A 23,015-nucleotide genomic window follows, 5' to 3' on the forward strand; every position below is an offset into this window, starting at 1 on the left:
AAACGGCAGTTGTGTGAAGGAGGCGTTAGCCAACAGCATGGTGGGAATCATATTGCAGTGTGTGTGTGTGCACCCTGAAGGGACATAACGGTGTGTCGATGTTAGCTCAACAAAGTTAGGAGAACAGAAACAAAACACCCTTCAACTTCATTCAATCTGGTGTTTTCCAGAGTTACCTGACCAGAGGCGGTTTGTCTTCTGGCGTGTTTTTATTTCGTGTAACATTTATTACCATTCCACAGAACTAATATGCCACAAAACCCACTCTAGGAAATGCTGGTCCCTGCCAGCTCTGACTCATGTTCCCCGACCTGCACTGAACAGAAACACTCGCCGCAAGCACTCAGGATGGCCGTTTACAGTGTAGGAAATTCTAGCGTGAACTATCAACAAATCATTGGCCCTGTTTTTATTTTCCCTTTAAGAGTTATGGCTCCTACCCAATAATTCATTCAAGGGGATCCTTGTACGATTTAGCACTTTAGGTTGGTGAATGGGCTAATGTTCAAGCCAACAATATGGAAGGAACCGTAACAAAGTGCCTCTTGTAAGATTCTACTATCTGCCCAGAATCACAACAGCCTGCGACACTAATACTGAGAATGAGCTGTAACTGATTTGCTCTCAGGGTTGATTCCAGTTTGCTTACACACAAATCCTTATTGCTGAGCCTTCTCAATGCATCTTTCTTTACTACTTGTAACTCTCTCTCTAATTTCCAAAAGCAATGGGGATGTGGGCTATAATTAAGTCATTCACTAACACCTACCTCATGTGGTCCCCATAATAATAACTGTATGCTTTATAAATAGTGGCTTTATATCTGTTAACACAAATAGCATACATTTAAATTTTTAAATATATTTTATTGATTACATTATTACAGTTGTCCCATTTTTTTCTCTTTATCCCCTTTGCCCAGCACCCCCATTCCCTCCAGCATTCCCCCTGCTCAGTTCATGACCGTACAATTCTTTGGCTTCTCCATTTCCCACACTATTCTTATCCTCCCCCTGTCTATTTTGTACCTACCATTTATGTTTCCTATTCCCTGCACTTTTCCCCCATTCTCCCCTGTCCCACTCCCCAGACAACCCTCCATGTGATCTCTATTTCTGTGAATCTGTCCTACCCTAGTTGTTTGCTTAGTTTGTTTTTAGTTTTGTTTATTTTAGGTTCAGTTGTTGATAGCTATGAGTTTGTTGTCATTTTACTGTTCATATTTTTTATTTTCTTTTTCTTAGATAAGTCCCTTTGACATTTCATATAATAAGGGCTTGGTGAAGATGAACTCCTTTAACTTGACCTTACCTGGGAAGCACTTTATCTACCCCCCCAAACAATAGCTTTGCTGGATAGAGTGATCTCAGAGGTAGGTCCCTGCCTTTCATGACGTCCGATACTTCTTTCCAGCCCCTTCCTGCCTGCAAGTTTTGAGAAATCAGCTGATAGTCTTACGGGAACTCCTTTGTAGGTAACTGTCTCCCCCCCAACTTTGGTGTTTCTATTCCTAAAACTAAAAGGTTAAGTTAACCATATGAATCTATAAATACAGATAAGAATAATTCTATAAGTTGAAGAGCTATACTCAAAGAGAGTGGATTCTAAAAGAATTCTATTGCTCTTCAACATTATCGGCAGCAAACAAGACTACCACAAATGGAGGTTGTATCGAAGTGCAAAGAGAAGGAACACCCACTGAGGAAACTCAAGTGCCGTATCCTTGTGTGCTGACCCAGGAGCAGCTGCTTCTCTAATGGGAGTCATTCTGCCACAGGACCCTAATGACCTGCAGATCTGCTTGTTGACAACATTAAATCAGTTGAGGGCTTGCATAAAATAGTAATACATCTCATAAAAAGTATAAAACTAATTTTAAAAGTGTGTTTAAGAGAAAGAGTACCTTAAGATGTTTTTAAAGGTCAACATCAGAACCAAAATTTTATACAGTAAGAGAAATCTTTAAATCTGTTCCTTCCTTAATCTGTAAACTAAGTTCTAAGGAATGCATTAAAACGGAAAAGTTTAGCCCCTGGCTGGTGTAGCTCAGTAGATTGAGCACGGGCTGCAAACCAAAGGGTTGAAGGTTCAATTCCCAGTCAGGGCACATGTCTGGGTTGCGGGCCAGGTCCCCAGTGGGGGCCACGTGAGAGGCAACCACACATTGACGTTTCCCTCTCTTTCTTCCTCCCTTCCCCCTTCTCTAAAAATAAATAAAATCTTTAAAAAAAACTTAAAAGTTTAAAAAATTGTATGCTTCTGAAAATAATACTTTACTATCAAGTATACCAAGAAACACCTCTATCAAGTATAGGTATTCCCAAAACTGGGAGAAGACACATAGAACATACATGTTATGTGCAAGGACTCGTACCCAGTGAGTACAGAGAACTCTCACAATCAGTCAGGAGAAAGACGTGAGACCCAGTCTGTTAAAGGGCGGGGCGGGGGGGGGGGCGGTGCGAACTCGGCTGTCTGCCCCTCCTGCCAGGCGGGCAGCCGTGCTTGCCTACACGGCGCCAGGTAAAAGCAGCCGCAGTGTTTTATCAGTATCTCAACATCTTAAACCTTAGTGCAAACCTATTAAAAGAAGTTTTTAAAAGTACTTAAGGTTTTATTTGTTAGCTAAAATGTGCAAAGGACCATGACTTACTCATCTACACGTCCCCACAACCTCCTACTGGAACGTTAATTCCCAGCATGACTGGAACACGTTAGGAATTAAATGTTTAGACAATTGTCTAACATTTAAACAGCAAAAAATTGTATAAATACAAGAATCACCCTCCACAGCCAAGGAGAAAAAACTGGGAGCCATTCTAGGCATGAAATTTTGAACTCGTTCTAAAATGACCATTACAGAAAACTTTTACATACGTGTGTATGTGTATATATAAACATACATCAATCATACTTACAGAGCTACACAAATACATTCCCTTTTTTAACACATTTTTAAAAGGAGAATTATGCTCTGGGTAAATAATCATGTATGAGTATATCTACTTTACGTTTATAACTATTAACTAGAAGAAAATCAACTGCGTTCTAGTCGTGCGAGCAGTTTCCTGAAGTTGCCTGGCATGTTAAATGAACCACCACAGCAAAGACTCCGGCTTCCCTCGGTCAGGCCCGCCATCAATAGGCAGTGCTTTCACCTGCCAGGCCATGATGGGGGGGGGGCGTAAAACGCGAGGCCCCCAGGGCTGATGGGAAAAGCAGGCTGGAAACACAGCCTCGGAAGACAGACTGCGCGGGGGACACGAGCATCCCCGCCGCAGGCGCCCTGCCATCACTGAGACGTGCTTAACTCCTTGCGGGCAAATGTCTCAATGCTCTCCGGAAACCGAAAGCAGTATTTGCTTGTGGAAAAACCAGGTCAGGAGCCTCTGACACCACCGGAGTTTCCCTTTCGCTCCCCGCTCCCCGCCACGAGTCCCAAGAACACTGTTTTCTCTCTGAGCGGTTCCCCGTCTGGCAGCCCGCTCCCTCCCCGGCGGTCTCTTAGGGCCGCCCCGCTGCACCCTGCACGCACGCTTGGTGCGTGTTCGCCGGCCTCGGCCCCCGGCACGCCGCGGGGCGGTGGGTACTTTCTCTAAGCCGGGTAGCTGCACAAGCACGGTGCAGACCACGGGAGTCTGATACAGCTGATTTCTCAAAAGCAGCCTCCAAGAATAGGCAAGAACCTCGATCACCAGGGTAAAAATTCAGAACATCCACAGTGCCTTTGTCTTCAGTTCCAAGTAAAGCAGTTAAGAAATACACATATAAATCTTCCCCAAATAATACCTCTGGAGGGTTTATGTGGTATAAAAGTAATTTAAAGACTAAAATTTCATGCTGATGAACCAAACGGAACAGCTAGCTTTCAGTATTACTTTTTTCCTGTGAAAGGACTCATTCGAATTTAATATTAAAATTTAAAACATATGCAGTCATTTAATTTAAACAAATAGCTGAATTAAAATGGAAAAACAAAACAACAAAGGAAAATATAATTTTAGCTCCTGGATGGCCAGAAGTACCACGTGCCTGCCCTTGACCTCCTTACTCCAGGTGATGCTTAACGGCGTCTCATCCCCTGCACCGAGCACCTCGGGTTCAGTCGGTGACCACCTAGCCAAGCCCTGCCCGTTATTTAACCCTCACAGCAGGCCCACTGCACTGCCCCCCCCGCCGCCAGTTTACAATGAGGAGCCCCACACGACGACAGCTGAGGAGTCAGGAACCTGCCTGGACCCACACAGGTGATGAGCGGGGAGGCTGAGGTCTAAGGCAGGGGTGTCTGATCGGAGTTCACTGTCGCCCTTGACACTGCTCAGCCTTCACGGCATCGACAGTCCCACCCACAAGGCAGGAAGCTATGAAGGTCAGGAGCACTGCTCGGTAGTACTGGTACCATCTTCACGCCACTCAGTAAATGATTTACCGCTGGGCACGTGTGTCCACACGCAGGTGGTTCATCAAGAGTCAACGTCCCTTCCCTGCCAAACATTCCATTTCTCTCTCTCGTTACTCAGCCTTTGAAACACAACGAAAGTACGTGAGTGTTAACTGGAACAGTTATTGTTATATTAAGTTATACCTTAATCAGAGGTCAATTATCAAGTTATTCTAGAATTCCAGACATTCAAAGCAAAGATAAACCCCAAAAGAAAGCAATAAAAGTTAATACAAAGTTAATTCAAAGCATTTCCTGGTGCTTACGCCCCCAACTCACAGAAGAACCCCTCAATCTCCTTCTGTAACTTCCTCTGGTTACTTTACTAACAACCAATGGGGAGTCTAGTTTCTGAGACATTCACTAGCCCTGCCACTCCTCCCCTGGCCCCACTCCGCTTTTCCTCAGCACCACCCCTGCTAACCACACTGCCATTGACTCGCTCATTATGCTGACCATTTAATGACCATCACTGACCCCTCCCTCTGGCCCCAGAAAGTGAGCTCCACAAGAGCAAGGGATCCTCACCAGACTTACATGCTAATTATCAAACGCCTCTGGAACAGGGCCTGGCACATGCTATGTGCTCAATAAATATATTTTTAAAGATTTTACTTATTTTTAGAGAGGAGAAGGGAGGGAGAAAGAGGGGGAGAGAAACATGGACTGGCTGGCTCTCGCATGCACCCCCAACTGGGGACCTGGCGCACAACCCAGGCGTGTGCCCTGACCAGGACGCAAATCCGTGACCTCAAGGTCTGCAGGACACCCAACCCACTGAGCCACACCAGTCAGCACGCTCAACAAACATTTTAGCAAACACATTAAGCAACCACAAATTCAAAAGGTAAAAGGTAAAGTGCTAAAACTGGATGAACAGGCACAGCAAAAATGGACGGCAGAAGGAGAAAGACTGCAAGGGCCGTTTCAGAGGAAACAGCAGCAGGCGGGGGGCGTGTGGCTCAGGGAAACGCAAGAGCAGGGCAGGGCCCGCGGCCGAGCCGCTCCGCACTCCGCCTCAGAGGGCAGGGAAGAACACAACCCGTTCGAGAAAGACTCGCTCTCCGGGATCTGCGTACATAAAACCTTAGCAATAAACATGTTTCCGTTATCTGGAAAATTTGCTTATGCTGAACATTTCATTCACGGATGTCAGTTATTCGACATAAATTATTTAGGCCCACCGTAACTTTTCCATACGGTAAGATGTGCTGCAGTGTAAAAAGCACTTAAATTTGTAGACGTTGCTCCCACTGGTCACCCCCGTGATCTTGGACAAATCACTTTAATTCTCCAAATAAGGGAAGTCAACCCACACAGTCACTAGGGCCCTTCGTCTGATGCATGACGCTCCGGCGTTTTGATCTGAGACGGGTTTCTGGAGATTACCGACCAAGACAGACGTTAAGGGAACAGGTCCCCAGGGCCAGCTTTAACTCGACCCCTTTGCGTCGCCCCCCAAACTGGCATTATGCGCAGAAGACCGCAGCGCCTCTGCTCTAACTTATCCAAGTGCCTCAAAAGCTCTGATAATCTGACTGCTGTCAGCACAGTCTCACGACACCTTAGGACAGAGCACAACCTGAATGCCCTGAATTAGGCCTTGCTCATAAAAAGTGGCTTTTCTGTTTGAATTACACCAATAACTACCTACGCCCTCTATTTTATTCAAATAAGTTAGCCCTGGCCTTAAAAATACATAAAAAATAGTTCAAATGCTCAGAGCTTGCCTTCCTTCAAGTTCAGTTAATTATACGATGGAGTTAGATATTTACAAAATAGTACATGCCTATATGTGACTGCGTAACAAAGGAAGCGTCAGTCTGATACAGTGAATAATTTCCTAAACATAACTTATTATTTTCATAGAGTAAAACTATTAAAAAGGGAAAAGGAAGCTAAAATCTTCTGTTAAGTTTCAGAAAACACTTAAGTCTTTAACAAGACAAAAATCATTTGCAATCATCGTATTCAATGCCTCGATGCAAGTCACCCCTAACAAACGGCAGAAGGAAAGCAACTGTCCACACTCTACAGGCTGGGAAAACTCCATGTTCACACCCCACGCAGGGACCGACCCGGCCAGGACCCAGGAGCGAGCCTCTTCTGGATCTCGGGCGCCACCTGGTGGCTGGAGTCACAACACTCCAGGGCGTATTATCCCCTTGCCTCTCTCCAGAGGGTCCCAAAGGACCCACTGGGACTTTTTCCCCTTTTCACAACCACATTTAACGTCTAACCATATATGCGTAACTATAACATAACGTTCCCCAAAATAAGTATCCATCAGAAGCGCAGGTCTCCTTACATCTGAGTCTCTCACAGGAAGTTCTCTGAACTAATTTAGGAAACGGTTTCCAGGGAAGCACAGTACCTGCAGCAAGTTCGGGGACTTGTTCTCAGACCACCCAACAGACAGGAAGTCGGCAGGGACCAGGCCAAGGGCTGGCAGTGCAGAGCTGGGCACGGGAGACGCTCGCTACACTGTTTACTACCTCCAGGAAGGCTTAAAACTTTCAATCTTGCCGTCTCTTTTAAATTAAAGTAAAAACAGACCGTTCAGGCTTACTTACTAACCGTAGGACAGTGTCTTTCAAATGCATGAACCGAACTTTCAAAAAAAAAACCTTTTAACCTAAAACTTCTCTTTAAAAAGCTTATTAATTTTTTAAAGCCTTTCAAAGATCTCTTTAAAAACAAATGTTCACACTGCAGACATCACGCGTCTACAAACAAGCAGAGAAGACCTGTCCCAACGTCATTCGCCTGGCTGTGTGGACACCAGCCCCGTGAGCCGCCCCACGGGCTCAGAGCTCGGGTTCCACACTCGGGCTGGAGCGAAGATGGGCGCTCTGCAGCCCTGGGCAGGGGCGGGGGAGGGGGAGGGGGGCAGCTCCAGTGCTGACACAGAGGCCTCTCGGGCCGGCCGGGCGCACCCCTCTCCTCCCCCACAACGCTGCCTTGTGTCTAACGTGCGGATGTGCGACGGCGGAGGAAGAATGAAAACAGGGAACAGGGGTGACCATGAGCCCAAGAACCTTCGCCTGCCCAACTAGACTGGGAACGGCATTCTCACGAAGGGAATCCTTCCGTAGTGAAGATCTTGTTTAAACCATATTTTATTGATGTTATTACAGTTGTCCCAATTGTTCCCCTCTGCCCCCCTCCACCCAGCACCCCCTTCCCTCAGGCAATCCCCCACCATTGTCCATGTCCGTGGGTCACACGTGCAAGTTCTTTGGCTGCTCCATTTCCCGCACTGTACTTTACACTCCATGGCTATTCTGTAACCGTGTGTCTGTATTTCTTAATCCCCTCGCCTGGTCACCGGTACCCCCCCCCCCGATCTTTAGCAGGGACTCACTGAGAGCAGGCAGGTGTCCCCTGCAGATAACAAAGCCACGGGACGAACAGTTCCAGAAGGGTTCTAGTCCACGCCGTGGAGGAAGAGTGAAGTCAGGGGGTCGCAATCCAAGGGCGGTGGCTGTCCAACACCTCACCCCAGCCCCAGGGTCACAGGCGATGAAGAGGGGCACAGGACAATGCCACCAGAGTCCTCCTACCTGACACTAGATACACCCCGGTTCACGGCCACACAGTGCCTTACAAGCAAATCACTCAAGCCAGGCTCACTTCCTGTCCTCCCTCCCTACACTTCAGGTAAGAGTCAACCTCACAAAAAAAGATACATTCCTCCTAGAATTTAGATCAGTGTTCCTTTCATTCCGTTACAATGTGACTATGATATTACATACACACTCACATGCACAAATCCCATCACACGCCCACCCTACAGAGGGCCACCGGGGCTCACCGCAGCCTTCCTCCGCAGTGCAAACAAAACACTTCTCGTGCACCAGGCGGACGAGGCCCCATTGCTTGCTGCTTAAATATTTTATTAAGACAATCACCTGGATTCGGCCACTCGCCTTCACAGGACAGGTTCACGTTCTCACTGAGAAAACCGTTAGGAGTCGTCAGAGATGCCGTCGGGCACCTTCCACCGCCACAACCTGCACTGTCCATCGTGCCCCCTGCTGTGAGCGGTGCGACAGCACTGTCATTTGCGCCCGCTTTCAGGCCGCCCTCAGACCGCTGTCGCTCACCCCCTCTCACGTCACCGACGCCGTCAGCGTCGGCCACTCACATGCCACAAAAGTGCACGAAACAGAAACGCAGAACGAAGTGCGTTCTGAACCCTGGAGCCCACAGTCACAGAGGCTATCCGAAACAAGACGCTTCTGCCTAACACCTTTTCACCAACTTAACAGCGAATCAGGCGTGCTTCTCGCGCGCTGCCAAAAGCCAAGTTCAATGCCGCACTGCCGGCAGTGCTGTGGGGAAAGGCGCTCGCACAGGGCGCTGGGGTCTACAGGGAGTGCCTCGTGTGACTGGGAAGTTAAACAGGAACTGTGAGGTCACAGAACTTGTTAATCTTTTAGGAATGGTGAATACTGTGGTTATGTAGAAAAAATATACTCTTTCTTAGGAGAAGCACACAGAGTATTTACAGGTGAAGCGTTATCTACAACTTGTCAGTTTGGCCAAAAAGTCAGTTTAGCTTTCTTCCCCCATAAAATAAAAGACACATTTTTCATTTCCACCAAGAACTTTATTGACTTGGATATTCTGAGTGTGTAGTCCATCTCCTGCATGGCAGAGCACTGACTGTTGTCCATTAATGTCTCATTTGATCGCTATCAGCTTCACCTGGTCCGCCCGACCGTGGGTGGAGCACCACCCAGCGAGAAATCTCCGGCACGAAGCTTCGCAAACCACTTTGGACACATCTGATTAGTCATGGCACCTTCTCCACACACCGCACAAATCTTTTTTTGCGTTTCTGCTGTGTTTTTACCTTCCTTGAAATAATAAAGCATAACATGCCGAAAATGTTGTGTATTTTCTTTCATCTTCAATATTAAAATGGCTACACAGAAATTCACCGATTTTGGTAAGTTTTTTTAAATGCACACGGCCATGACAGCTGTCCCAATACAATCTAACAAAATTATGTCAAATGAAGTTGGACAACCAAGTGCTACCAGAGCCATCTTACGGAAAAAAACTAAATGAACTTTTTGGCCATCCCAATACCTCCAAGTGATTCCACTTAAAAAAGAGAGAAAGACAAAGCAAATCTGACAAAGTTAACCACTTTGTGTTTACTGTTTTCTTTCAACTTTTCTGTCCATAAATTTCAAAAGTTTCAAAGTAAAAAGCTGAGGGAAAGGAGTCACTACCACTAAAAGTATTTAAAGGATACAAGTGATTATCCTACTGCTCCGCCCACTTTCCTTGTGTCTGAGAGCCCGCCCCTGGACCTGAGAAACCACCGGCCAAGGCCTGAGGAGTGCCACGAGACCCCTGGGGCTGTGACGAGACCCCTGGGGCTGCGACTGCGGTCCGTTTTCCAAGCGGCTTCAAAAAGCTGAGACCGATTTTAATTATGCTAAGGAGCCAATGGCACTGAATAGATACTATTAGGTGATGTTATTTACGTTCGATAACATAACAAGTAAAACTTAAAAAATCCCCAAGCTGGTTTTATATTGTACTATACAAAAAGTAGGTCACAAATTATTCCCACTTTATTTTATTTACATTGCATTCTTTTTTGAAGATCTGGTATCTACCTGCATGATTGAAAACAGTCATGGAAACAAACACAATGGAGTAATTTACAAAGTCCTATACAATCTCGCTATCTTCAGTTATGTGCAGCTCTTCTAATGATGTTACCAGAAAGGACTGAGATGCTATTGTGGATATCAAAGCAATCTATGTTTACTTACCTTTTCATCAAATCTCTCAAGAAATAACCTACTTTACAGAGTGTCATTTCACGGTTACCGACGGAGTTAGAATGGATTTCACGCACTGATATGGCCACTCCAAACCCCAACCGAGTGGGCTGGCTGTTAGTTAAATGTTTTACAAGAGCAAAACCTGTATTTTCTCGAACGTGATTTAGTTCTGCTCCTTGTACTAACACAACCACACCACGGCGCGCCACTGGATGGAGCTCCGTGTCTGGAGCAGGCACTCCCAAGGGCGCCCCGACAGCACGGGGAGTCTTGTTGATGAACCGGAGGACAAGACACTGAACCGCAGGCCGGCGGGTCCACCGGAGAGGAGTGGGAACAGAGACAGCTCAGAAGAGCCCTCTTGTGGTAAGAACACACCCCAAAGACTGACCTCCAAACAGGCCAAAATTTAATCAAATCAGATGATCTCCACATCCTCGATTTGTGCCCGAGGACACTGTTGGAGACGACAGAGCCAGCAGCCAGCAACCAGAGGCGCCTCGGCGCTGGGTGTGACACCCGCAGAGGCAAACTTCTTGACAATGAAGAGTAGATCGGGGAAAGAGACTAGGAGAACAGGACGGAGACCAAGGGCATTCCAGGGAGACTCTGCAGTGTCCAGGACGGAACCCCAGGGCGTGGCGTCAGGGGCTTCCTGCGTATAAATGCAGATTCCCCTCTCTCCCCTGACCTGATTCTAAAAGCGACTGTATAAAACAATATGTATATAATTGTATGGCTGGGACTGTAACACATACAGAAATAATATATACATTTGACCGTGACATCATACAGGAGGTGGATGTTGTGGATAAAAAGGGGTGCCCCAAGAAACCACAAACCCCTAGCTAGGCAGGTCACAGTGGGGAGTCCAGCCCCCGCCCCCACCCGGCCTGTGACTTCCCTGGGGAGAGGTTTTCAAGCAGCCCTGTCCTGTTCACTGTTTCTCTGCATCCAGGCTAACATCCCTTTGAAAGGCCCCCTTCCAGGCCCCCACTTCTAGAGCATGACCACCCCGAGACCGCACATCATCGCACCGACCCTGGACCCCGAGCCCAGCCGGGCCTGCCCCACCTCCACTCACTCCGTCCGTAACCTCACATGCAGGAGGGACCTGCAAAGACGACTCTCCCAAGCACCTGCAACCTGCCCCCCAGCACCTGGCGGCAGTTTCGGCCCAAACGAACTCTCACAGAACACACACAGTCCACCCAGTCCTCCCGGCAGCACCCCACCCCCACGGGGAACCACCCACCTGTTCCCCACACAAAGCAGCTTGATGTATATTTCTTAGATCTCACATATAAAAGAGACTACCCGGTACTCTTCTTTCTCCGACTTACTTCACTTAACAGCCTTCAGGTCCATCCATGTTGTTACAAACACCAAGATTTCTTCCTTTTTTATGGGTGGAATATCTATACATCTACATATCTACATATGTACATAAATGTGTATGTACCTGTATATATATCGCTCAATGTATATACCACATCTTCTTTTCCCACTCACCCACCAGTGAGCCCTCAGGCTGCTCCCACATCCCAGCTATCGTAAATAACGCTACAGTGAACACGAGGGTGCACACACCTTTCGGGTAGCGTTTTCGTGTCCTTCAGATCAATACCCAGCACTGGAACTGCCGCCAGAGCCCAGGGCAGTTCTATTTTTAATTTCTGAAGAAACCCCCACACTGCCGTGGGTGACAAGGGGGTGCTGTAACCAGTCTAAGTGAAAGCAGCCTCACAGGTGATCTGGCCATAAATCACTGCTGGGCAGGCCGTGGCAGAGGCCGTGCCCAGGGCTACAGCTTCACTCGCATCAAAGAAGGTTTACCTTTGCCTTAAGCCAGCCCCGTCCTGTTGTTCTGGCTTCTAGGTTAACACACCTTTAGAGTGCCTCTTTTTCAGACCCCTCAGGACTTGCTGCGCTAGCGACAGCACAGAATCTTGTTAGCTATCCTGTGATCCAATCCCCACCTTCCTTTCTCCCGTCCCCATGTAATCGTCCTTCTGTTCCCTGCTCAATTCCAAACGCATAAAAGAAACTCCAAACTGTCGTTCTGGGAAGAATTCTCCTCACTCTGTTGAGATCTTGCTTCTAGGTGTATCCTCTGTTTAGCGCAAACAGACTCTGATGAACTTCTCTGAAAATTTCTCTGCCGGTCTGAGCATTCTTACATCGACAGCACTGATGCAGTGGTACCTCGGGACTAGTCGCTAATTCGTTCTAGAACTTGGGCCAAACGATGAAGCGTTTTCTCTTGCTCGACCCAGCGTGACCAGACCCGGGCAAGTGCCCAGCGCTGCAACATTTCTGTCTCGTCAAAACGCAACAAGTACAGGGTTTCATGCATTCTGAAGCTGGTGAGTACCGAGATATCACTATATTAGACAAAACAGATTTTTAAACAAAAAGCCCACCCTGGCTGGGTAGCTCAGTTGGTTAAAGCATCATCCCAATATGCCAAGGTTGCCGGTTCCATCCCCAGTCAGGGCACATACGAGAACCAACCATTGAACGTATCGATAAGAGGGATGCCTCCCTCCCTCCCTCCTTCCCTTCCCCTCTCTCTAAAATCAACAAAATACATAAAACAAAAAACCCTACTAGAAATAAAAATAACCCACAGAATGAAAAAATATTTGTAATCATATATGATAAGGGACTTGTATTTAGAATACATGTAAAGTCCCCTACAACTCAATAATATAAAAACAACCTGTTTAAAAATGGACAAAGGACCTGAAGAGACACATCTCCAAAGAAGATATACAAATGGCCAAAAAGCACATGAAAAGACGATCAACATCATGCAAATCGAAAGCAGGAAGAGATCACACCCACTAGGATGGCTAAAACTAAAACTGGAAAATGGAAAAAAAGTGAGTGTTGGTGAGCATGTGGGGAGAGTGGAATCTCGAGTATTTCTGGTGAGAGTGCAGAACGGTTCATCGTCGCGTTGAAAACCCGTCTGGCCGCTCCTTGAAAGGTCAACACAGAGTCACCATGTGACCCAGCAACTCCACTCCGAGGGCTACACCCAAGAGAAAGGAAAACTATGTCTAACATAAAAACTTGCACACAGATGTACACAACAGAATTTTCCATAAAAGCCCAAGAACAAAAATCCGGATGTCCAGGAACAGGTAAGTGGAGAAAGAAAATGTGGTGTGTTGTCTATTCACACCATGAAACACGATTCAGCATAAAAAGAATGACGCACTCACCCACGCTACACCACGGGTGAACCTTGCAGACCCTAACGCTGCGTGAAAGACGCCAGTCAACAACAGACCACACACTCTATGATTCCATTTACATAAAACGTCCAGATCAGGGAAATCCAGGGACAGGAAGCAGGGCCGTGGCTGCCCAGAGCTGGGGGCGCTGGGGAAGTGAGGAGTGACTGCTAGCGGGGTTGGCGATGAGAATATTCTGCAGTTACAACAATACAACATTTATTATTACACATTATGTAATAACCCCCCAATACAGTCACACAACCCTGTGGACAGACGGAGAAACCACTGAACCGTACAGCTGGAAGGGGTGAACTGAACCCTTTGTGAATTATATCTCAATAAAGCTGTACTAAAGAGAAAACAGCAAAGAGTCTTGACTTGCAAAGCGTTATTTCATGCTGTTTCTTTGAAACTACATTCAGTGAGATGACGAATCAGCCCACATGAAAAACAACAAGCTTCAAAAGTCTTTGAAGACTCCATGTCTATTCAGCTAGCTGTCAGGTACATAAACGCACGACTGATCCGGAAGTCAAAGGGTTTATCAAAGCCAAATACACCACCTTGTACGAAATCAAAGTCGTCTACTGTCAAAATGTTTTCGTCAGTACACATTTTTTGTATGCCATCTGACCATATAAAACGGATCATTATGGTAAAATCATTGGGTCACATTAATGTAATCTGGTCACAATAAAAACTATTTGGTCACATTAAATCCATTATATATTTCCATTTAAAAACAAGCTCAAATCACATACCCAAGTTCAGTACTACTGACAGGAGTAAATGTAAGTTAAAATGTATAGTAACTGAATTCAAAGGAAAATAAAAATCTGAATGGCTCACAATAAAATTTACCAGCACGGGCTTTTCATTAAATGCTATCTTCATCTTTCTCTAAAAAAAAACACCACTTTTAGAGTAGAGGTCACTGCCCTGTACCACGCACCATTTAAATTGCACATCAGAGTTGTACCGTAACACAAGTTTGAGAAAACGTGACCCCGCACGACACCAGGAGACAAGCCTGTCTCCAAGCCTCGCCGGACCTCGGAGCCTCCGGTGCTGCCTGCCGGGGCGGCTGTGCGGCCGCGCCGTCACTCGCCCAGCTGTCCCTCGAGCTCTCACCCTCGGCCTGCCCGGCACAGGGCGCATTTTCTGTCCCCGAGGGCACACTTTCTTCTCCCTCTTGCACTTCTCACCCAGGTAACGTCGCCCCAATCTACCCAGTCACCCAAGCCAGAAATTCGAAAAACTGACCTGGGCCCTTCGCGCTCCTCCCTCCCCAACTCCCCAGACGTCCCTCAGGTCGAATACCGAATCCTCGTCCAGGCTACCTGCCCGGTGTCCGCCGTCGCCTCTTCCGACCACTGCCAGTGCCGTCAGCCCTCGTCACCTGGGCTCCGCCCGAGTCCCGCCTCCTGGGAACAGAAACCTCCCAGCACCCTGCAGCAGGCAGGGGGCCGGAACCCCAACTGTACGGTGGGAAGCTCTCCGCCCGCCCGCTGAACACGTGCGGTTGAGCTCAGGACCCCCTCCACCTGGGCTCTGGGGCGGGCACGCGATCACACGGCCGCCACGAGGAGCGGGCCTTCTCACAGCTGCCGGCTACGAAGGCGGACGACTCTGGGCAGAGACCCCTCTGGAGGGAAATTTACCCCGACCCAGCAATCTGGAGTCCTGTAACGATCACGCACTGAAGAAAGCACAGGAAATTCTACGCGCAAGGGTCCTGCTCACTGCACCACTACTCGGGATAAGGGCTGGAAAGAGACAAGCCGACAGCAATGGAAGCCGACTGGGGAACCACAGCGCCTCTGCGGAGAGAGGGAGAGGGCGTCTCTATGGAGAGGGCGTCTCTGCGGAGAGGGCACCGTGACCCGGGGAACCGAAGGACGACGGTCCCCTCGTGCATGGTCCCGCAGCGGCCCCGAGACGTGAACCAGTCTGACACACTGCCTCTGTGTCAGGAAGAGGGGACCGTGTGCATGTGTGAGTAGGTGTGTGTGCGGGGACAACGGTGTGTACTATAAACCCTATGTCAGAGACACAGAAACACACACACGTACATATACATATAAAAGCAGGCAATGAGAGAAACATCTGTCACACATACAGACACCACACATATACTCACTTATACAGTAGTTTCAAAATAAATCAAAAGAAACAAAACTAATTCCAAAATAGATCATGCAGTTTCTTTTAAAAGTGCTGTCAAAAGCATAACAGAAATCCGTTCTAATTAAAAGATGTTTAAGAGAGTATCAACCTTGCCCTGGCTGGTGTGGATCAGTGGACTGAGCACCAGCCTACAAACCAAGGGGTCGCTGGTTCGATTCCCAGTCAGGGCACATGCCTGGGCTGTGGGTCAGGTCCCCAGTTGGGGGCACGCGAGAGGAAACCACACATTGATGTTTCTCTCCCTCCCTTTCCCCCTCCCTTCCCCTCTCTCTAAAAACAAATAAATAAAACCTTTTTAAGAGAAAGAGAATATCAATCGAATGTGATGTACAGATCTTATGTGGATACAGATTCAAACAAATTGACTCAACTTGATTCAAACAATTAAAAAGACATTTTTAAGAAAACTAAAGAAAATTGAACATGTACTGAATATTGAATGATATGATTATTGCTAATTTTGTTGAGTATGGGTATGGTATTATAGCTACACATTTTTTAAAGTTTTTAACTTTTAATCTGGAGCAGACTTCCCTCTCTTTTTCTAAACAGGGTGGGGTTTTTTCACTTCTTATGTATTTAAAGAAACGAGGTCAACTGTCTTATAGAATTGCCCAGATGTCATTTTAATATATTCCTTTATCCTTCATATTTTTTGTGAACTGATCATTGTACGTTTGTGGCTTCCGGTTCAATTTCTCAAGAATTTTCCGTAAGGGGCGCCTTGAACTTCTTCCACACAGTCCTGTTGCTGAGAAGGCTCTTGTCCCCTTCTGGCCTGACCCTCTTGTCCGAGCTGACTCAGCTGCGAGTCCTTCAGAAAAGCCTCTCTGACCTCCCGTCCCACACGCAGCTGGCTTTCCGCACTAATGCAACAGCGAACCGGAACCGCACTGGACCTGCTCCCCGTCTGTCTCCCGATCACACTGTGAAGGTCTCTCGCCATGAGCCCAGTCTGCAGGAATGGGGTCCCCGGGGGCCCGAAGCCTAGGGGCACAGTCCTGGAAAAGCGACCTTCACCCAGGAAACACACGGGACCATGTCGGCCTGTTCTGGCCCAACCATTACCCCCAGCGAGCAAGCAGGCACACAGCCAGCATCCCCAGGGTGCTGGTAGGAAGGAGTCATGTTCACAGAGGAGTCAGCCCCCCTGCGAATATCGAAGGGAGCTTCTCGCGCCTGGCAGAATCCTTACTCTCTGTGAATGCTCCCACCCTCAGCTGCCTGTCCGAGTGGGGGACTTATGGAAGCGCTTCCCAAATCAGGTTGTGCGCATGCATCACCTGGAGACAGGGTTCAAAATGCAGATTCAGGAGGTGGGGGGGGGGCGCTGAGAATCTGCACAGCGGAGGCTGTAGGTCTGCACACCACACTTGAACTAGCAGGGCTCTGGGAGACCAGAAGTCAGCCCTCTCTTAGGACAGGCATTAACCCCTGCCTTATTAATCATCGCTTTTAAGTTAACACTTTCTGTCATTAAAAAAAGAAAAAATCAAAACTTTAATTCTTCTGTGTCTGTTGGTATCGTTCTCCTAACACATCACTGTCCCTCTGTGACAACTCTGCAATCTCTCATTCTTCTGCGTATCTCTAGCCTATAAAAGAGGCCCTTATTAATTGCTTGTGAAATGGTGCACTATATGCACCTGAAACTCATACAAAACATTGAATGTAAACTGTAATTAAAGAATAACACTTAAATTTAAAAATAACGATGCTCTATGTAACCTCAACATAGTTGTGCTTTCTCACTTGCTTCTGAGGACGTCTGTTTACCGGCCCGTCCTTCCCATTTGACCACCGCCTCCTTGAGGACAGGGACTCGTCCCTTCGGCCCGTGCACCAAGGCCGGCAGAGAACGAGCACCTGGTGACATCTGCTGACTCGGCCCGGTGACAACAGATAAAGACACAGCATTCGGGCTCCTGGACAGAACACTGAGCAAGAACGCCTCCTTTTTCTGGGGACTTCGAATGCTTACCTGTACGGCTGCTTTCACAACCACCAGCGATACACACTGAGTGCAGAGAGGACTATATGCCCCACTTAACGGAGTAGAACACTGGCGTAAGAACGTTACGTTATGCTTCTTCACAGACAACCTCATCAACATGGGAGAAAACGTTTAACAAAAGGTACCTCCGTCTTCCCACATTCATCAGGCGAATCCTGGTGGACGGCCGTTTGATACTTGACATACAAAGAAAGTGACTGGCTGAAGGACAACTTGAACTCTGGGTCCTCAAAGGAGACAGGTACTAGCCTCACCTTCAGAGCAGGGAAAACACAAGCAAATGCTATTGAAACATCTCCACCTGGTGACACGCTTCTGAAGGTGAGGCTAGAGTAAGACCTCCGCGAATCCACTTCCAAAGCTCAGCACTGGCAGCGTTCCTGGGCTGCATCAACCCCGGAACGAGCTGATGGCACCGAGCCCGTGCCACTCACTTTATGCTCCCCTCTGTGAAAACGTCACCTCATCGAGGCCAAGGTGATGTGTCTTTCTTTCATGTGGTTTTTTTCTCTACCCACCTGGCATGGTTTTCGGCATGCCCTCCTAGAGTGGTTTTCTGCACGCACTCTAGTAACGCTGTTGCTAAGGGTGACGGCCACTACCGTCGCCATAATATAGTAAGTGAATCCAGCTTTTTTACCCTTCCAGATTTCTCCTGGGTAATTTGATTTATAAAATTATAAACAAATGAGGACTTCTGTTAAAATTTCTATCTTATTTTTCCAGTTCCACTCAGTTGAAAATGGGTAGCACATCAACAGAGTAAGTTGGCTGTTATGAACCCATTCTACACGGGGCTAAAACAGGGATAAAGCGTATTAACTATGTTGTGTAAAGTATGCCTGCTATAAAAATATAAAGCTTTTTGCATTTTTCTCATTAATATTTGTACTTAGTGCTCTATTCCTTTTAGATAAAGACACCTAAACACGGTGACTAGAAATAGAGAGAGCTGATTTGATGTGTTACTTTTCCACTCTGAAATTACACATGACTGGCACTTAATCGTGGCACTGGGTAAAACTTGCACTTTCAGAATGTTCACTAACCCAGTCCTATCTCTGCGCAGATACGCTGCAAACTGAGTCTAAACAAAATGTACCACAAGTAAACCCAGAATTCACAGTGATATCAAGTGTAAGGGAAAGTTCCACTTGCCCAGAAAAATTACACTTGGCCTGCTGACCTGGCTGATAGTTGGTTTATCAGGTGGTTGGTTGTGAATAACCATCTGGTAACGTTTATAGACCTGGTACGACTCCAGCATTGTGGCTTTGAACTGAGAACTCGGTGGAGATGATCTCACCAGCCTCACCTTCAGAAGGAGTTAAAAAACAATGTTCATTAATTCATTTGTTTATCCCATGACTATGCATTAACGATTACTCCCATCCAAAAAGAACCAAATGTTTCAATACAAACACTGAAGCATAAACATATAATATTTTAACATTAAAAATCAACAGGTAGTAAATAAATCTGGAAAGTTATTTCTCCAAAGTACAGACTCGTTAAGAAGGCAGAGGGTGCTGTCTGAATTTTAAGACCAGTTAGAGTCTATGACCAAATTATGTCAGCCCACCTCTGCTGTAAAACGACAGAATACTTCCAGTACTCTGACACAAACACGAATAAATACCCTTGGATCTTAGCTGCATGCAACTCACCTTCAGTAAATTGGTCAGAAAGACTAAAAATGTGAATATACTTTTTTGGACCCTCTTTCACGAGTTATTGCTAACACTAAACGACCTTTTTTTAGTAACTCTAAAAAAACAAAGTGTTCCTATGTCATAGCATCGTTAAGAATGAAGACTCCAAAGTCACATTTCCTCTCCCCAAATCTTACTGTCGCCATCTTGGTCAAGAATATGAACCACCCTCTCTGCGCCTCAGTTTACCCTCGTGTAAAATGAGGATGAGACGGAGACAGTAGCCGCAAACAATCACGGCTGACATTTAACACGAATTATGTGCTGACCAGCTAAAATGTGTTGGCACAGCAGGGGGTAAAACAGAAGATCAACAGCAATCTAATAAAAGGCCCTCATTAGTGGAAAACTTTTCCCATGTGCCTTGAGAAGAAACTCTGCTGTGAGGAAAGACTGACCCCCCAGTGGACGACCAGCCTGGACCCGCCCAGGGGGTCACTGCAGCAAAAACGTCAGAGCCGCGGGCTGCAGAACTGGCGTGCGGGGTGCCCTGAGCGCACTACTGCTTACGACCACAAGACACGGGACTCCTCCTCCTAAAGGGTTTGAAATCGCATGTTGATACCCTTTACGGTTTGGGAAGGAGAAAGTCAGTGACAAAGAGCAGCCAAGGAATTATCCTAGCCAAAGCTGTTAAAACTTATGTCTGATGACACATATCGTCCTAAGGTTTAGACTGTGTCAGAGTCAACTTTTAATATCAAATGTCTAGTGGTAAGTGATGTTCTTAGATGAAATTAAGCTACAAATTCCAAGGCTGACCAGTTACTAATCATGTATGAGAAAATGGCTAATGTTTTAGAAAAAAAATACAAATGAATATACTGAGAAATCTAGACTTAATCTGGAATGTAAATCACTTTGGAAAAAACAATGGGGACACTCTAAAAGCATTCACCTGAAGCTGAGCTGGTTCGGAGGGACCTGAGGAAGAGTTTACGAGAGTGGTGCAGTCTGGCGCTGTTGCGTGGGTTCCGAACTGCTGGCTCGCAGCCCAGATCGATGTTGTCTGCAACTCCGACCGAGATCGGAGTGTCAGAGGAGCTAAAACAGTGACTCACCTAGTGCGATCTGTTCTCTTTCACCATCTACACCAAAATTGCCAAAAATAAAATTTGCAGTATTTTTTGTTCCACTTTACTAAATTTCAATCAAGGAATAGGAAAAGCCAGAGTACTTCACACATCGTAACACGCTAAAACTGGAACTGCTTTTGCAATGTCAGTCAAACTGCCTGTTTTTTCATCTTAAAAAGAAGTGTCTCTTAAGTAGCAGCTGACTTAGTAAATACAAATATCACTCTGTCCCAATGAACTTTAATCTCCCACTGATCAAACAGCAACATTACCAGTGGATTAATATAACCTCAAATGGAAAATACACAAGGGACTGGACCAAAAAAAGAAACAATAAGACAAACCAAAAAAAGTACATATTCTTCAAAGTACCTCTAATTTATGGGACGCATTCTCCGGTAAAGACTCAAAGATCAAATCTTCGAGCGCTTTGGGCTGGTTGGACTTGGCCTTCGGGGGGGAGGAGGGCGGCGGTCCCCGCGGGGCCTGCAGGCCCGCGTGCTCGCCGGCTGCGTTCTGCTGCGCGAGTTTCAGCCTCTTCCTTTCCTTGCGGAGCTCCTTCGCTTTCCGACACGGCGGCTTACTCAAATCTGCCCCCTTGCCTGAAGAGAATTTCAAAACATTAGGTCTATCACATCTGGCCCTGGAGATCGTTTTCCAAGAGTCTCAAAGATTCTACTGAGTCCACAGCGTTCCAACGGTTGGGTCAGCTTTGGGGTCGATCCTGCGGGAGGGTCCAACCCACAGCCCATGCGTCGCATGCGGCCCAACACAGAACTGGAGATTGACTTAAAACATGATGAGATTTTTTTGTGATTACGTGCCGCAAGGTATTTAGTGTGTGGCCCAGAGAGAGACGCCAAACGCTGGACACCCCTGCGAGGATCCTGGGACAGAGCTCTAGCTGACCTTAAAATTCTCCCTTAGAAGCAGGAACTGCCCAAGAAAGTAAACAGGCACAGAACTTTCCGGGCAGCTCTGATGGTTTAAATCTCTCACTTTTAAAAATGATCTGCCTGTTCTCTGCTTCGGAAGTAGAAAGAACAGAGTTGAACACCTTCACTCAGGACACTGCTGGCTCCGGCCCGCAGTCCCGGAAGCACTGGTGACGCCCACACACGCTCAGCAACCGGGTGTCAGTGACTGCGATCCCAGAACACCCTGGGGCAGCTCTGCCCATGAAAGACCACCCTTGGGTGTCTCCCTCCACCTGACTGAGGAGTCACATACAGTCAGCTCCGATTAATCGCAAGTTCTGTTTCAACCAAGTCTCTTTAAAATATAAAACTTTTAGCCGGCCAGTGTGGCTCAGTAGGTTGGAGCATGGTCCCATGCACCAAGGACTGTGGGTTCAATGCCCTCTCAGGGCACATGCTTGGGTTGCAGGTTCAGCCCCCGGGAGGGGCGTGTACAAGAGGCAACTGATCGATGTTCCTCTCTGGAATCAATATGTACTTAAAATTTTTTAATATAAAAATTTTAACTATCATACACCAAATATTTTAGCAAGTACTCTTTATAATCTATTAAGTCATCCTCAAGGAAGCTATCCTGAGAAAATCCTAAGAGATACAGGCAAATAACACAAATGAAAACCTCAAAGTAATCTAAATGCCCAATTATAGAATTACTATACAATTTTAACAATAACAGAATATCATAGTCATTAAAAATGCTTTAGATATGTTGGGGGGGTTTGTCATTATACAATGTTAAAAATTATTCCAATTATGTATGACTATATACATTTAAAATAAGTCTCCTGAAAAAACACCTATCACCCATGAAGTAGCCTAGCCCATCCTCAAATAAATAAATTGAACCCAAACCTGATTAAGATATACGCCCTCCAAACAGAAAACAAAACAAAAACTGAATCCTGATCAAGGATCGAGATCAACTACCAATCTCCAGGCAGGCAGACAGCACGTTACACTGCCCTGCAGACAGTTCTGGGCGAAGGCAGGGAACAGCAGCACCAACAACCCAAAACGAACCACCCAGCTTCTGTAATGAACAACTGCCAATCAGAACGTGGGAGCTGATGCACACAAATGTTTACAAACTGGAAACTTAAACACTGGACATTCAGTAGCAGGAGGGCATTTTATTTAGGTGTAACAGTACTGAGAATGCTTTCTGAAGTTCTCCTCTGGTGGAGATGTATTCTGGAAGATAAGATGATAAAATGCCTGGAATTTGCTTCACTATAAAACTGGAAGGGGACCCAGACGTGAGCACAGATGAAACAAGAGTGGCCGTCGTGAGCTAACGATTATTTCAAATTGGGGGTGGGGTGGGGGGCAGGTCATGGGAGTTCATTCCGACATTCAGTCCATGCAGGTCTGTTTGAAATTCTCCAAAATAGACTTTTAGCTCTGATACATGGTAATTTTTACAATAAAATATTAAAAATAAAAGAACTAACCCTATTGCTTGAGAGTAAAAGTTGAAAGACATTATCTAAATCACTAAAAACATTTTATTGCATTATTCTTATTAGGATGAAATTTCAGACCAACATCAATTTAAC

The 23,015-nt window shown here is 46.5% G+C and overlaps 1 protein-coding gene across 5 annotated transcripts in view; it reads right to left on the bottom strand.

The window, feature by feature from the left end:
• ATE1 (arginyltransferase 1) overlaps nucleotides 1–23,015 on the bottom strand; it is a 108,277-nt gene that overhangs the window by 73,177 nt on the left and 12,085 nt on the right. For 4 of the 5 annotated variants that reach the window (XM_045854110.1, XM_045854107.1, XM_045854105.1 and 1 more), the window contains exons 6-7: nucleotides 20,855–21,084; nucleotides 17,820–17,948 (exon numbers count right to left, since the gene is read on the bottom strand). In XM_045854110.1, coding sequence (XP_045710066.1) covers nucleotides 17,820–17,948; nucleotides 20,855–21,084 — 359 coding nt within the window. Of the gene's footprint in view, nucleotides 1–17,819; nucleotides 17,949–18,880; nucleotides 19,010–20,854; nucleotides 21,085–23,015 lie in introns of all 5 variants that reach the window. The other variant, XM_045854106.1, reaches the window with a different exon arrangement.

This window comes from Phyllostomus hastatus, unplaced genomic scaffold (genome assembly GCF_019186645.2).
Source record: "Phyllostomus hastatus isolate PE091 unplaced genomic scaffold, TTU_PhHast_1.1 phas_scaffold_1066, whole genome shotgun sequence".
Lineage (NCBI taxonomy): Eukaryota > Metazoa > Chordata > Mammalia > Chiroptera > Phyllostomidae > Phyllostomus > Phyllostomus hastatus.